A 15144-nucleotide genomic window follows, 5' to 3' on the forward strand; every position below is an offset into this window, starting at 1 on the left:
ATGAGGAATATATTTTACAAAGAAAGGTGGTCGAACAAGAGCATATCATATCATGTGCGGAAGAGTAAAGACTGATGACAAAATGAATGATATAATTAGTACTTACCAATGCATGCATTACAATCATCCATTTGTGCTGTCACCAATTCCAATTTCGAACCAATATTTATTGTAATATTTTTTATGATATAATTTATGTAAAATAAAAAAATATATTCATAATTCATGCAAAATATTATTTAGAAATATTATTTAAAAAAATGAAACATCCAATCAAACCCAATCTTATTACTCCCTCCCTTTTTTTTATAACTGACGTTTAAGAAATTTGCTCTAGTGTACCTTTATCTGTCGTTTTATTATCTCCATACAGTATTAATTATTTTTTTTACAATTTTACCCTTTTATCTCTCTTTTTCAATACAGGATTCTTAATTATTACTCCTAATTTAGTGGGGGTTAGTTTGCATTGCTTTTGATCTAGTAAAACAGCATCATTTAATTGATGTATAAATTTAAGCAATGAAAAACTTTTCTTAATTGATGTGCAAAACCTTAAACGTCAGTTATAAAAAAAAAGAAAAGGAAAAGAGTATTTTAGAGTCAGAAAAGTGGCCTTTAGAGTTAGTGTCCCTATCGAGACATGGATTCGCGAGCTTCGTTAACCGCTTTTCAACAATGCGTGAAAATCAACCAACTTAAGAGGAAATCCACTAAATTCCACTTACCAGGCAATTAAGCTCGCATCACGAGAAGGAAAAAGAAAAGAAAAATTAAAGATGGCAAAATCCATCCTGGCCAATTTATTGCAATTGATTGATTAGTTAACATGTTGGCTAACGTAATTGAAACGAGGTAAGCCCCCAAAAAAAACAATTGGTGGTCAACATTTTTGCATACTCCACCAGTATTTGACTACAGTAGTATTCTCTAATTACAATTTAACACCCCCCCAAATTTATTAAAAAAAAAAAAAAAAAGGGCCCGGGTTTGTCCCGCCCTTTTTTTTTTTAAGTTAATTTTTATGACGTCATGATCAATTAGTAATAGTAGTAGTAAAACCTACCTACTTGCCGCTCCACAAAAATTACAAAATTATCACAAAGCAGTCCCGTCAATCAATCGTCATCCCATCTTAATCCCGGAGGATGATATCATTAGCCATGTCCATTAGCGGCCCGACACACTCCGGGGAAAATTTCCTCGCAAACAGAAACGGGTCACGCCTTCTCCTCACGCTCCCTGACCAATCCGACGCGTTGGATCCTTCCGTTCCGTATCTGGGCTTGGCTTTTCTGAGGGCCCTGATCATCTCCGGTCCCACCTCCTCCTCAAAATACGTCCTCGGGTGACCCCCGTAGCCGCCCCTCCAGTCCACATGCGTCAGCGTCGCCGGGACGCATCCCTGTGGGTCCGCCTTCCTCAGCAGAGTCGGAAAATAGTGCTCCTCCGGGTAACACGTGTCCAGGCTCAGGCACGGCAGCTTGAACTTGGACCACAGCCGCCTGTCACGCGCGACGGTCCTCGCGTGCTTCCGTTTCAATACCCAGAACTGCGACCCAATCCGAAAGTCCTCGAACTTCACCTCCGGCTCCATCACCTCCTCCCCACGCGCCGCCCACCGCTCGTACGCCCCGGGCTCGTCCTTGAGGATCTCGATGAAGCTCTTCTTGGACTTGATCAGGATCCTGTAGGTGAATTTGAAGGAGTGGAGCGGGATGCAGGAAGGGGAGAGGAGGGCAAACATGTAGTTTGACGCGTCGTCGAGGAGCGCGCGGGAAAGCAGGCGACGCGCTGCCGCGATGAGCGTGGGGGAGTGTCTCCGAGTTGGCTTGGAGGAAATGACCCGGCGAGCGAACACGCCACGGAAGGGCGGGGTGGTGTAGTTGAAGCTGGGGTCTGCATGGATGTAAATGTTGTAGAGATATTTGGGAGTGTTGTTGAAGAACAGTTCCCAGAGGGGCGCGAATGGGAGCGGGGTGGTGGTGAGGAACATGAAAGCTAATTTCTTGAGGGGCGGTTTTGGGTTTGGGTTGACTCGTAACAGCTGCGAGTTATCATCTTCATCCGTTTCATTAGGGGCAGCTCTTCCGCGAACGGTGGCAGCTTGAGATAGTGATGGTGAAGAAGAAGAAGATGAAACGGTATCAGTAGCAGCAGTAGTAGTATTTTTGTTGTGGGGTTTCTTTAAGGTTTTGACAGCGGGAAGTAAAGCCGAGAGTGGCCTAACTGTAGCACTTTTATTTGCTCTAGTAGTACTGGAGGTGGTGGGGGTGGAGGTTTGAAGGCAGCAGGTGGCGGAGCGGCTAGATGGGGTGGAGGAGTTGGGGGTGGTGATGGTGGAGGTTTGAAGGCAGGAGGTGGCGGAGCGGCTAGATGGGGTGGTGATGGTGAAGATTATGGCAAGAGGTAAACAGACGAGGAGAGCGCAAAGGAGGGAGAGGGGGGTTGGAGAGAGCATGATGGTTTGAGCTCAATACTCTTCCTTTCTTGATTCCCGGTGAGATCAGAATTTTAAGAGGTTTGGGTTGGAAAGTGAGAAGTTGGTACGGTTCGCCGGGAAAGAGAAAATGAACGGCGATGATGGAGTGATGACATTTTTTCCAGTGAACACTGAGCTGAGCAACTGAATTGAAAGTCAAATTATCTGTTTGTTTGTGTTCTTATCTTTTAAATTTTAATGGAATACTCTATAGTATAGCGGTCAAGGTTGATATATATATATTTATACACATTGGATACTATTATCTGCAGTAATGCCTAGTGAAAGTTGTGAAACATTGAAGAAAATTTGTACGCCAATTCCAACCTTTCTATGGTTTCAATCACAATTCACAAGTAGTAGTAGCGTAGCAATTGGTCAATGCTGGATTAGATCAAGAAAGTAGTAGTAGTAGGGAGTTTATAGTCATTGAGTGGGGATATGTGCCTTTTTGTGGGCAAAATGTTGAAACACGTGGCTTACATGCGAGGGTGATTATCATTATACGAACTTTAAAAAAAATATTGTTGCTTTTTTTTTTGTAGCAAATTGGGCAATGTAATACATGTTGCCTCCTTCATTTCTTTCTTTTTCTTTTTCTTTTTTGCAAGTTTTTAGGGCCACAAAAGTTAAAGGAGGGCATGGCATGAAGGGTATAGGGGAATAGTTCTCATGAGTCATGATCCTAATGAAACGCAAATCACATTTGGTTGGGACAAATTACTTGCTACCAGTAGCCAAAAAGCAAAAGAAAAGGATATATATATATATATATATATATAGAGAGAGAGAGAGAGAGAGAGAGAGAGAGAGACGTTTGTTGATAATAGACAAACGAGGCAAAGGCAATTTGTGGATGGATGACCATGACCATCCAACGTTGATTTGAGTGCAAACAAGCATCAAAAAAATTTTGCAATAAGGCAAATGCCAATCCATCCACCATTTACCACCACACCCTTTTCTTTCTTTCTGTCTAAGAGTGCTGATTGAAAAAGACCCGGGCGTTAAAAGTAGTGTCAAGAGTGCTTTTCACGTAAACAACTTTCTACTCCAAAGCCAACGTAGAGGAGGGTTTTTGGATTTGGTTTGTGGATTTGGGTTAAACCCCATGAATTGAACTCTTGAAATCCAGCTGCCCAAGTGCTAGAATGGGTTGTGATGCTTTTTCTCCACCTAGAACTAGAATACTGAACCACAGCCAGAGGATACGAACCATCCTCCTTACATCACAAACTCTTATTTACCAAATAATAATAATGGCTTAAGAACAGAAACTGCGTGGAAAGAAAGAGGAAGGAAAAAAAAAACTCTTAACCTGAGATGCATTTGCAAATCAAGTCATTTATGCACGTTGTACAAAAAAAAAAAAATTTAGCTACATTTTATTTATTCAAGAGAATACTCTAAATCTCATAAGTAAAAAAAAAAAGGGAAAAAAACTTGAGAATCGAATCAAGAATATCATGATCATCACCTCCGGACTAATGATAGTTAACTTGGGCCATATTAATACATAATGAACTAATAATATATAGTGCCACTACCATATGTAAAACTAAACTGTAAAAAAAAACCCAAAAAAAAGGGCCCAATTACCTCAGTTGGAATTCTCTATGCCACTACTCGGTGCCAAATTCAGTGGCAATCCCACTTATCACGTGATAGTAGAAGAAATTTAAATAAACAACACATGACAAATTAAATAAATAGAACATTTGGCATAAATATACAAGTGGCACTGAATTGCCACTGAAAAAGTGACACTGAGGATCCCGTGTGTAATTACCTTGCTAGATAGAGTGCATTTTTCTGCACAATGTATTCTCTCTTTTGAGTTCCTCCACATACAGCATCCAGACTCAAGAACCGAATACCTGACTGCTAGTAGTTAATTTGGTTCATATTAATGCGTAATATGAACTAATATAAAGTGTCACTAAGATGTAGGCCGCAAAATGAACACCACCACCCCCACACTCCAAAAAAAAAAAGAAAAAAACCCAATTACCTTTGGACCTCAAGTTCCTCCACGTGGCTTGGGATGCACACTGGACCCGACATCCGTCTTGTTGTTGTACTGGTTGGACCTAAAAGCTGGGACATGGGCCTGCTCTCTTACAGGACTGGTTTGGAAATCCTTTTACGGGCTCCTAGTTAAAATTTGACCCAGCCAAAATTTGGTTGGGTACGACGGTATCACATACTCGTGCTTGACGGACTAGTGGGCGGAAGAAGCCTTAGGAATGTGGTCTACCAAACTCAGATTTGCAACTAGTCATTCTCAAGGTGTTATTTGTTCACCTGGGCCCCCAAATGTATGAGAATTTAAGCACAAGCTGAAAAATTCTTCGAAATCCGAAAGAGAAGCGTAGTACAAATTAGATTTAGACCCTCGAAGAAACCCTCTCAGCTACATTGGACCTGTTTGGAAGTCTAGTTTTTTAGCAAGTTTGTATTATACTAGTTTTTTAACAACTTTTGCTACAGGAACCCCAAAAACTTATCAAAGTTTTTAATCTACACACTTAAAATATCCAAAATATATAAAAAAAAAATTTTCCCTTCCCCTTTTCTTCTTCTTCCTCCCCCACCACCACCTCCGTCGCCGGCCACCCTTCCCCTTTTCTTCTTCTTTTTTTTTTTTTCCTTTTTCCCTCTCCCCCTCTTCCTCCCCTGCCACCCTCCCCTCTGTCTTTTTTTTTTCTCTCTGCGTCTCCCCTACTCCTCCCCCACCACCCTTCCCCTTCCCCTCTAGCTGATCTGGTCGCGAGACCAAATCGCAACGGGGGAGGGTGAGGGTGGCGGGGGAAGGGGAGAAGGAAAATTGCCCAAAAAAAAAAATCATTTCGCTGATTCATTTGCCGGCAAGAGCAAGGAGAGGAGAGGGGAGGAGAGGGAGAGGGAAAATATGAAAAAAAAGAAAGAAATCAGGCATGGTGAGAAGCGGGAAAGGGAACAAGGGAGGGGGAAGGGGCAGAGAGGGTGGCGGGGGAGGGAGTGGGAGGGGTGGCAGCCCAAGGGGGGTGGCGGGCAGAGGGGGAAGGAAAGGGATGGTGGGCAGAGGGCAGTGGCGAGGGAGAGGGGAGGAAAGGGGTGGCGGGGGAAGGAGAGGGAGGGGGGGATAGGAGAAAAGCAAAAAAAAAAAGTTTGTATGTGTTTGCAGAGGCAGTTTCGGGAGAGGGAACAGGAGAGGGGGAAGGGAGGAAGGAAAAGAAAAAAGAAAGAAAGAAAAAGGAAAAGATTTTAAAAAAGTTTTTTCATCTTACAAAAGTTTTTCTACAACTTCTACAGTAAAGTTTTATATAAACACCCAAAAAGCTAACCTTCCAAACAGCCTAATTATTATTGCCAGGAAATCCATTACTTTACACCACTATACCTGTCCTGCATTTACCATTCTTATCTTGACAGACTTAAAAAGAGTTTAGCTCCAATCATGCACAATAATTGACAACTAGGGCTGCAAACGAATCAAACCGCTCACAAGCGATTCGAGTCGGTCAAATCGAACTTAAAAATATTAAATTCGTTAGCTCGTGAATTCTAATGTACATATATATATAAATTTTTTATTTTAATAGTAAAATTACATATATATTTTTATTATTTTATTATTTATTAAAAAAGTATTATTTTATTTATTTTTTAAAAATAAAATAATAATTATTTTTTATTTTTTTCAAGTTCAATCTCTAAATTGATAGTTCGTTGAACTTGAGTTCGAATTCGAGTTTAATAAAACTAAATTAAAACTCGACTCGATTAGATCAATTCGATTCGACTCGTTTGTAGTCTTACGAACAACAAATGATGCTTAATTCTATCTATTACTAATTCAAGAAAGATTAGCAAAGAAGCCCAATTACTACGACTAGCAAACAGTTGATTTGTAGTAGGGTAGGGAGTACGGTCGAAGTTAGAAAAAAGGGTTGCATGAGTGAGGCCGGGGTTTGTCTAGCGGCCACCGACAGTGACCAAAATCTTGCAACCGAGTTTCCCTCCCACTGCATGAATGGTCAGGACGACTCATCATCAGAATGAGTAACCAGACAAAGCCACGAAGGGGTCATTTGGCCCAACACTGTTGGGATGCGGGAAAGAGAGAGATATACTCAGAGAAGAGAAAGAGAGATGGAGGGCCTGAGGCAGGGAAGCAGGCATGTGGATGGGATCAGTGGGGAACACTCCAAACTCTATCAAGTATCAACACCTCCTCCTTTGCCTTGCCTTGCCTTGCCTTGAATAATTGAGGGCAAGTGACAGATAAAAGCGAAAGTGCAAATATGCAAAAAGTTTTAGTAAGGTCACGTCCTCTTCCCTGACCCAATCACCCCTCCTGACTCTGACTCTATTTATCTCCGTCCCCTCTCTTCTCTTTCACACGCATAAATAGCAACAATACCCATTATCACTGTGTCTCAACAGTATGTTTTCTAAAAAAACTTATATATAAAATATGTTATACGCAATGTAATATAATATAATGTGATGTACGTAAAATAAATAAATTTAGATACACTGATTCTGATCATCTAAGCGAAGCATACTTAAAACTAAAGTTTGAAGTTTTGAATATTGGTAATGAAACACAACATGAACTTTCAAAATAAGTAATCCGTTCTTATTAATTGAGCCAATTAATTTGGGTTACCACCACTACTTTTGTTACTCCGTTCAAAGTCTTTCTTCAAACCATCTTTTCTAAGTTGTACCGTACCACTAGCGTTCAAATCAAATTCTATGACCAAATACAGTCACCCCTCACCAAACAACATAGGCATTACTGTTGTTTCTCTTTAGTGCTCTTGCTACGCCCCACAGGCTTATTAGCTGTACTGAGTTTCCAAAACAGAGTACTGTGTTTTCTCCTCTCACTCTGTTCTTGGCTTCTTCTTCTTCAACAAGAAGATGCCTAGACCAGGCCCGAGGCCTTATGAATGTGTTAGGAGAGCTTGGCACAGCGACAGGCACCAACCCATCAGAGGTTCTTTAATCCAAGAAATTTTTAGGTACTTTTTCTGTTTTTTGCCTTCCTATGGAACCACGCTTGAATAACTACATGCATTCATAAGGAAATTGCAGATATACGCAAGCATCAAACTCTGGAAATGTTAATGGTTGGTTGTCCTGTTTGTCTCTTTGTTCTTGAAGGATTGTGAACGAAATTCATAGCTCAGCTACTAAAAAGAACAAGGAATGGCAAGAAAAGCTTCCTATTGTTGTGTTGAAAGCTGAAGAAATCATGTATTCCAAAGCCAATTCCGAGGTTAGGCCAAACCTTTGCTGCTATCGAGGTGGCACTGTGTCGTGTCGCTCATTATTTTTAGTGTTGGCTTCGTTTTTTCTTTTCTTCTTTCTCCTTTTTCCCGGTGAAAGTTCCTCAGGACTTTTCTTTATATGCTTAGGCTGAATATGTGGATATCAACACACTTCGAGACAGAGCAAATGATGCCATAAATACTATAATTAGAAGGGATGAGAGTACGGAAACTGGAGAGCTTCTGCAGCCTTGTATTGAAGGTATTTTTTTTTTTCTAAATAACATTTTATTCCTTCCAAGCACTTATTACCGGTGTGGAAATGGCTTCTTTGCAATTTCAGAATTAGCTGCTTCTTGGGTGTATATTTCTCCTTTTATCAGTAATACTCGTGATGCTGGCTGTGTGTTGACTTGTGGCAATAATTTGAGTTGGGATAGGATAGTTTCTCAGTCACAACAGTGCAACTGTGCATAGATAGTGATCTTTCTTTGGCTCTCTTGTTTCCTTTTATGTGTAGCTGCTCTGCATTTGGGCTGCACTCCTAGAAGATCTTCAAGGAGTCAAAGGAATATTACTCCGAGATGTTACCTTAATCCAGAAAAACCTGAGGCTATATCTGTTTCTCTAACCAATTTGGACAACAAAGTTCAAGGAAATTATGCAACTAATTGCTCCTTCATTCCCCAAAGTCCAAATCTTTTGATGAATTCCGCCGATACCTGCTTAAATTATGATAATTCTGGCATCCAAAAGACAGATTCTGAGTATCCCAAAGTGCGAAATTCTCCGAGCATTAACCATCAATCTCGACCCAGACTAGCACCTTCTTTATCAAGCTCATGTTCAGTTTACCCCTTATATCATGGTAATCACTTTCAATTTCAAGACTCTAGCAAGTCAAATTCTCACCTCATGAAGACTGATAAGAAAGGTGTGATGAAAAGGCGTTCAACTTGTGGACAGGATGCTTTAAATGTTATATTACAAGCAAGTCCCCATTATGTTTCTGAGACCCCACATGGAAGTGGATGTGATTTATCATTGCGTTTGGGTCCTTTAGGAGTTTCATGCTTAGGTGAAGAAAATAGTTGCCCCCAAGAAGTGGAAGATGGTGGTGGTTTGGGTACATGTAAAGTGGGAAGCAAGTATAATGATTTGTCTTCACAAAGTGACAAAGACTTCTCTTTCTTCCCTAAACCCAATGGTCATGATATGCTGGACTCTTCTTCAAATAAATGGAGTCATAAGACCCAGAATGTGAATATTGAGGCAACTTTGAGAAAGCGAAAGGCGGCTGTTAGTCATCCTTCGGAGGATAGGCAGTATTGTTGGCCGCTGAAGTTCCCATTTAAGCAGGTCAATGGAAGGTTTAACAGTTCAGATCAGCAACAGACTTAAGCTTTTATGGCTCTAAGTTTTGCAATTTAACAGGCTATTCTTCCTGCTATCCAACCGATTTCTTGTATGTTGTAAATCTGGAAATGCGGTTTTGTGTAAAGAGGTGGCAAGCAAGTCTGATAGTATGCGGCAATTTGTACTGAAACATATGACAGTTTCTTGGAGAAATGTGATCATGAAGATTGTACTAAAGCCTAACTCTGTAAGAGAAGCCTGAAAATGAGAATCAGGTGGACTTAACTTCCATTCTCAGCAGTGGAAGGGATCTGCTGATATGTTAACTAAAACCAGTGAGGTATCGGAAAGGAATGTGTTTTTTGTACGAGTATTCCATGTGGCATGACATACTTTGCTAACTAGTTAGTAATCAGTCACTGGTACAAGTGCAAAATAATATGTTTCAATAGTCTCTGGATGTATGGTAGAGAACTGAAAAGCTGAGTTCCTTGTAGAAGTTCAAATATGAAGGTGATGTGGACTGACCTCTGGCTCCAACATGTAGCATATGGACTTATTCTCAGCTGAATTCGTCATTTTGCTTCTAGGGTGAATTGCTTCCCCTCTGATACTTTATTTGTAATATAGGAACTTAAAGGGTCAGTCATGTAATCAATCGGGGGTAGGTAATAAATATTTAACTTGTTCATAGGGCCTCTTGAAGTCGTGGAGAAATAGTTCATGGTAAATCTGAAGAAGTGTGCTCAATCAAGAAGTTCTCTGATAATGCATTCTGAAGTTTTTATTCATCCATATGTTCTGTGCACATATCGGATTTGGCTATATCAGTTATTTTTCTTTCATTCCTCATCTTGTTTTCTGCATTATAGCTTTTTGCAGTCCTTAATGCTGGAAAGATTTTTGTGCTTTACTTTGTTTCCTTTAATTTTTTTTTTTGGGGTGTTTGGGGATTATGGTCAGTGTGTAAGAGGGTTTTTATTTACTTTTGAAGAAGACAGACCCCTTCGAGGCTTGGAAGCTTGATTATGTAGAGCAAATGGACCTGTCTTTATTGTGGACCACGTTTTGTCTGGATTTTAAGTTGATGAAATTCATTATGGTGGATAGGGATTATTCTTTGCAACATTACCAGCAAGAAGATAGTCTTCACGAAACCTAATTACAATCTTGATTCCTCGTACTTGGGGTAATTGGAACCTTTTTCTACCTGTCTTAATCACAAAGGGGTGAAGAATCATTAGATGAAAATACCAAATATGTCTTCTTCACTTCATCTTAGTGGGGGGTTATGCTTGTTAAGGCCTTTGGAGGCCTTCTGTACAGAATTACACACACTTAGAAGTGTCTCTTTTACTTGTCCATTGTCTTTGGAGGACTGCATGGCTTTGGCTCTTTCATCATCAACTTCCAAAAGTATTCAGACTACACTGACTGTAATAAATTCGTCAAACTGAGCATTTTGACAGGGTTGAATCAAAATCCCAAAGATTTGTAGAAAATGGTGTCAGTGCTGTGTGCTGCATTAACTAGAGGTGTTGATGAACTACTACAAATGCCCAAAAACTTTTTTTTTTAAGTGGTCCCTCTAGGATTGAGGGCATGTTCCCATAAGAGTAGATCCACCATCACTTGTTTTCACTTAATTTGGACTTGTCTTGTCTGTTCTACTTTAGTATGGCTGGATGGGATTGTGTTCACAAGAAATTCTGAGTGTATTGGTCCTACCTGTCCAACCATCATCATTCTCTATCTAAAACACAATGCCATGCTCCATGATAATGACATAAGAGAAGGCCCTTCTTCTGATCAGGAACACCATTGAACATGAGGGATTGAAAAAGCACACATCTAATATGTCCTACGCAGTGTGCACCCGCCACTGAGGGCCAAAAGAAGTAAATTGTCCGCGAGGGAACAGGAAAAACAGAGGAAAAAGATTGGACTCAGCTTTAGAATCCCTGAAGAAGTCAATGAAACATTTTATAGGCTGTGCGGCCAAGTTAGACACGGAGTGGGATTTACAAAGTCAAATCTTATTATATACAGTAGTTATATACATACATCAGTTAAACTAGAAGATGCAGAGGTAGGCGAAGAAGAAGAGAATGGTGATGATGTGAAAGACGAGGGCAATACATAGCTAAAGTTCAACTCTATTTGCAGGCGATGATGCAGGGAGTAATATGAAACTGCTCCCTTCTTTTCTTCTTCTTCGAGTTCCTCGAGTGGTATTGCGGCAAGAAATCTTTTGATGAACTCTTTACAGCATTCTTTTCCACTGCATATGATCTCTCCAATGTCATTAGGATTTGTACTCTTACTATCTGAGCTTTCAGCCTTGTTGACATCTTCTTTCGCACTTTTTCCATGCATCAGAGAGGAATCATCAAATTTTAGAATGTATGCTTGGTTGCACCCCTCACAGAGTCTTTCACCCAATGTGTCAATGATGTAGTACGCATTTGCCTCCACCTTCAACACAAAAAAATGATCATTCCAACTTACGATGTAGACCCTTGGGTCATGGTCTTCAGCTACTCTGCTGATACCCTCCCATATCTCATCGAAAGACATGGCTTCTTTCAGTGCCTCGAACTTTTCCGGGCTAAAGAATCCAACAAACGAATCATCGCGAGAGATAGCTATTGGTCGAACATCAGCATGCAATACTGTCTCAAGATCAAAGTGCTTGTTGGGAAAATCATATGTGTAGGCATCGTTTTCACATAACTTTCGCCATTCAGATGAGCCTTCCATGATGAGATCGTCGAATTCTGGCCTCGTAGGCACGGCATCTCGGTTCAGTTGGAGCCAATAGGCAATAACAGCAACAAGTGCTGTGCAAGCACTCTCTCCTGCGGCCTTGTTGCTGCATTGGTCGAAAGAAGCAAAGAAAACGTTGGTCTTGAGCTCTGTTTGTCCATCCCTACTAATCACCTCCTTTGATTCCCAGTCACCCTTATCTTCAACCTGAGGACATCCAGACAAGGGTTAAACATGCAATAGCAGGCCAAAACAAAAATTTTCACCTTGACATTATTGAATTTTACAAGAATTTATGTGGAGCACCCTTAATCAAGAATGAATAAGTAAAGACAGACGGAGTGAGTTGAGTTATGTAGTCTAGTCATTTGATCAGATTGACAGTGACCCTGGATTGATTTGGTTAATGGGGATGCCTCCATGAACCATCGTTATTATACCATCAAAGCAAATTTCCAGGTGCTACCTAAACAGCCCCTTGAGCAACAGCTCTTGCTTGCAACACCTATAGGGGGATGCTAGCCATGGTCATTGAGACAAACACCCTTTCAACATCCTTAAAATATTCACATACTACACAAATCTAGAAGCCTTGCAAAATCCAGTCATCTGATATTTAGAAAACCAGGCCAAGAAAAAGAAGTCATCAACAGTGTGATGGTATGAAATGGTCACACATCAATATTTAGCAGCTTCTCTGGACTTGAATGAAGGTGAAAATGACACAAATCCAACCTCTATTATTTTTCCTTTTCCGCTTTTACCATTTCTATCCTCTACAATTACATCCTAAATATTTACACAATTGAGTGTGAAACAACACAGACTTGGATCATTTACCGAAATCAGTAGAGCATAGTCATTATGGAATCCACACCTCATCACACACTACGAAGTGGCATGATAATTATTGGTTTTGTCCGAAGCAATGATAAAACATGGAATCATGGGTATAAAGTAACAAGTCTTGGTTGATCAAAAACTCTTTTACTCCAGATGATTTCCAAAAAAAAAATTCATTTTCCACCATATCTCATAATCCAACAATAATCATAAGCAAAAAAAGTCACAAGAAAAAGACACGATGATTATAACTGGCACCTGCAATGAACCGGAGGTGACCAGGTCAAGTTTGGAGGAACCGCTGCACTGTGGGTCATTATCAATCTCATTTTTTAAGCGGGCGGGCTTCTTATCATCCGGTTCTCCTTTAACCGGAGTCGGTTTAAAGCTTAACCGCCTCCTTTTCCAAGAGAACAGCCCCATTTTCTTCGCCGGTTCCATTTGCGCGTCCGAGCACGGTCCCGAGTCATTGACCGAGTTGGCTTCCCCACCATCTTCCTTGTCAACTCCTCCGGATGACTCATCCGAGTTGCCCCCGCCTCCGTTCCATACTCCACTTGAGTCAACCGAGTTAGGGACCGAGTCGTGCGAATCCCTTATCTCAGCAACATCCATCAGCACCTGTTTTTTAATCAAGTAAAACAGAATTCACAGCACAGTTAATTAATGGGTACGAAAAAGGCACCAAATGCGTAATCAATAGTATATAATAAAATATCAACCGGACAATAAGCATATTTTGTTGATTGTTGACATTCAAAGAGTACCGCAGTGTCAAGCTGTCATTTTTTTTTTTAGTACTAATTCACAAGAAAGAACAAAATAATGTTGCCTCGTCAAACTTGCATTGAGAAAGAGCCAGCCTAATGACAAACTAACTTCAATAGGAACAAAAACAAGAAAACAGTTTTTCAGTTCCCCCCGGCGGCCCCGGGGGGGGGGGGGGGGGGAGATGATCTATACAGGCAAATATGTTACAAGGCTTGGATAAAAGATGCAGACTTGCAATGATATACTTACACACACACACACATAGTAGGGAAAATGATGTCGTAGCAAAATTACCAGGAAATGGGCTTCTTTGGTAATCCCTCCAATCTGTAGATTGATGGGAAGTTTTGCTTCAACTTCTTGATGAAGATCATAATCATCAGGAGAAGGCTCCATCATCCTCCCAGCCACCATCTCCGCTATATTCAAGGAGGCCCTTCCAATCACCACCAATTTACCCTTGCTGCTCTCTGTCTTCTTCTTCTTCTCTCCCTGTTTCATCAAACGCAAACAAAATAAAAAATTAAGCAACGGTTGCCATCAATTCCAACAAAAGAATGTGCTTAATTAAGAAGAAAAATAACTCTGACCGAGGAACGTAAACGTACATATAAAAGACTGAAGGACACATCCCAAGGAGCAAACTTTGGACGACCATCTTGACTGGTTGACACAATTGTAAAGCTGCAGAAATTCTCCAACTCCAACACCTCATCACCATTCCATTCAATGGCCTTAATATTTCCTTCCTCCAATTTCTTCACAACCTTTTCCCTGGAAAAATGTCTGCATTGTTTGGAGGATGGTAGATGAAAAGGGACCAATCCAAACTTGGGTTCGCCTTTCCATCTCATCTTGATGGCTATAACCTTTTCCTCAACGTCTCCTTGATCTAGAGCGCAAGCACTATGATCAATGTCGTCGTCGTCATCATCCGAACATCCTAGGAGGAGCTTCATGGACTTCACCTTCACCTTGTACCTTCTGGTGGCCAGAGTCGGCCACGGCGACCACTTCATCATCTTCACCACCATCCCTTCCGATTCAATTGGAATTTGATTAAACAAATCCAATACAATCTAGATAGTTAAAAGAAACAAAACAGGGGAGAAGAAAACTAGAAGAGATGAAAAAAAGGAAAGATTTTGTCGTGGGAGATTCTTTGTTCTTAAAATAGCAAGGGATAAATAAATTTATGAACGTGCCTGTACCTAAAATTGGTTCTTCCTCTTTTTATCAACTCCAGGCCAAGGAATCCGCGTCTGCAGGGAATGCAGCCAGGCGAAAAAGGCGTAGCCTCATTTGCCAGTACGATTCAGCCACGTCATTCATTGGGGCTTCCGGGTCATGACGTGGCGAGTGCCCGTTGGTTGGAGTCCCAAGCTAAGCTGTAGGTGATCGTATATTGTGGGCATGAGAGGGGAATAACATTATTGAATAATCGTCACGTAACAAATGAAGGGGCGACACGTAAACACGGGGGCGGGGGAGGTCGGGGAGGAATTTCAACACGTGATCTACGCGTGAGAATAGGGAAATCTAAGCCCAGAGGATTTGTTTGGCGTTTGCTTGAGAAATGAGTAGTATACAATTATAAACATGTGGATATTTTCAACAACATTTCTTCTAGAGTTCGTCCTCCCCCACTAAAACTATAAAAGAAAT

At 40.8% G+C, this 15144-nt stretch overlaps 3 protein-coding genes across 3 annotated transcripts; 1 reads left to right on the top strand and 2 right to left on the bottom strand.

Annotated features, from left to right (window-relative positions):
- Window positions 1-773: 773 nt before the first annotated feature.
- LOC113703328 (glycosyltransferase BC10-like) lies at window positions 774-2874 on the bottom strand. The gene has a single exon (XM_072061618.1). The coding sequence runs from the start codon at window positions 2459-2461 to the stop codon at window positions 1136-1138; it is 1326 nt and encodes a 441-aa protein (XP_071917719.1). The 5' UTR covers window positions 2462-2874; the 3' UTR covers window positions 774-1135.
- Window positions 2875-7066: 4192 nt separating this feature from the next.
- Window positions 7067-9944, top strand: LOC113703146 (uncharacterized). Its single transcript, XM_027224419.2, has 4 exons — window positions 7067-7494; window positions 7637-7751; window positions 7891-8005; window positions 8264-9944. Exons 1-4 carry the CDS (start codon window positions 7394-7396, stop codon window positions 9142-9144), a joined length of 1212 nt encoding a protein of 403 aa, XP_027080220.2. The 5' UTR covers window positions 7067-7393; the 3' UTR covers window positions 9145-9944.
- Window positions 9945-11050: 1106 nt separating this feature from the next.
- On the bottom strand, window positions 11051-14695 carry LOC113703749 (uncharacterized). The gene is made up of 4 exons (XM_072061865.1): window positions 14088-14695; window positions 13774-13971; window positions 12967-13329; window positions 11051-12072 (listed from the first exon to the last, which is right to left on the bottom strand). Exons 1-4 carry the CDS (start codon window positions 14511-14513, stop codon window positions 11152-11154), a joined length of 1908 nt encoding a protein of 635 aa, XP_071917966.1. The 5' UTR covers window positions 14514-14695; the 3' UTR covers window positions 11051-11151.
- Between the last annotated feature and the right edge of the window lie 449 nt (window positions 14696-15144).

This window comes from Coffea arabica, chromosome 8e (assembly GCF_036785885.1).
Source record: "Coffea arabica cultivar ET-39 chromosome 8e, Coffea Arabica ET-39 HiFi, whole genome shotgun sequence".
In the NCBI taxonomy this organism is placed as follows: domain Eukaryota; kingdom Viridiplantae; phylum Streptophyta; class Magnoliopsida; order Gentianales; family Rubiaceae; genus Coffea; species Coffea arabica.

Excerpts from the sequence above, each read along its gene's own strand:
- LOC113703328 (XM_072061618.1), bottom strand. The coding sequence starts at position 2,461 with ATGCTCTCTCCAACCCCCCTCTCCCTCCTTTGCGCTCTCCTCGTCTGT.
- LOC113703146 (XM_027224419.2), top strand. The coding sequence starts at position 7,394 with ATGCCTAGACCAGGCCCGAGGCCTTATGAATGTGTTAGGAGAGCTTGG. Across the intron at positions 7,495-7,636 it reads TTAATCCAAGAAATTTTTAG|GATTGTGAACGAAATTCATA; the intron begins GTACTTTTTCTG and ends TTGTTCTTGAAG. Across the intron at positions 8,006-8,263 it reads TCTGCAGCCTTGTATTGAAG|CTGCTCTGCATTTGGGCTGC; the intron begins GTATTTTTTTTT and ends TTTTATGTGTAG.
- LOC113703749 (XM_072061865.1), bottom strand. The coding sequence starts at position 14,513 with ATGGTGGTGAAGATGATGAAGTGGTCGCCGTGGCCGACTCTGGCCACC. Across the intron at positions 13,972-14,087 it reads TGTCCTTCAGTCTTTTATAT|GGAGAGAAGAAGAAGAAGAC; the intron begins GTACGTTTACGT and ends TTGATGAAACAG. Across the intron at positions 12,073-12,966 it reads TCACCTCCGGTTCATTGCAG|GTTGAAGATAAGGGTGACTG; the intron begins GTGCCAGTTATA and ends GGATGTCCTCAG.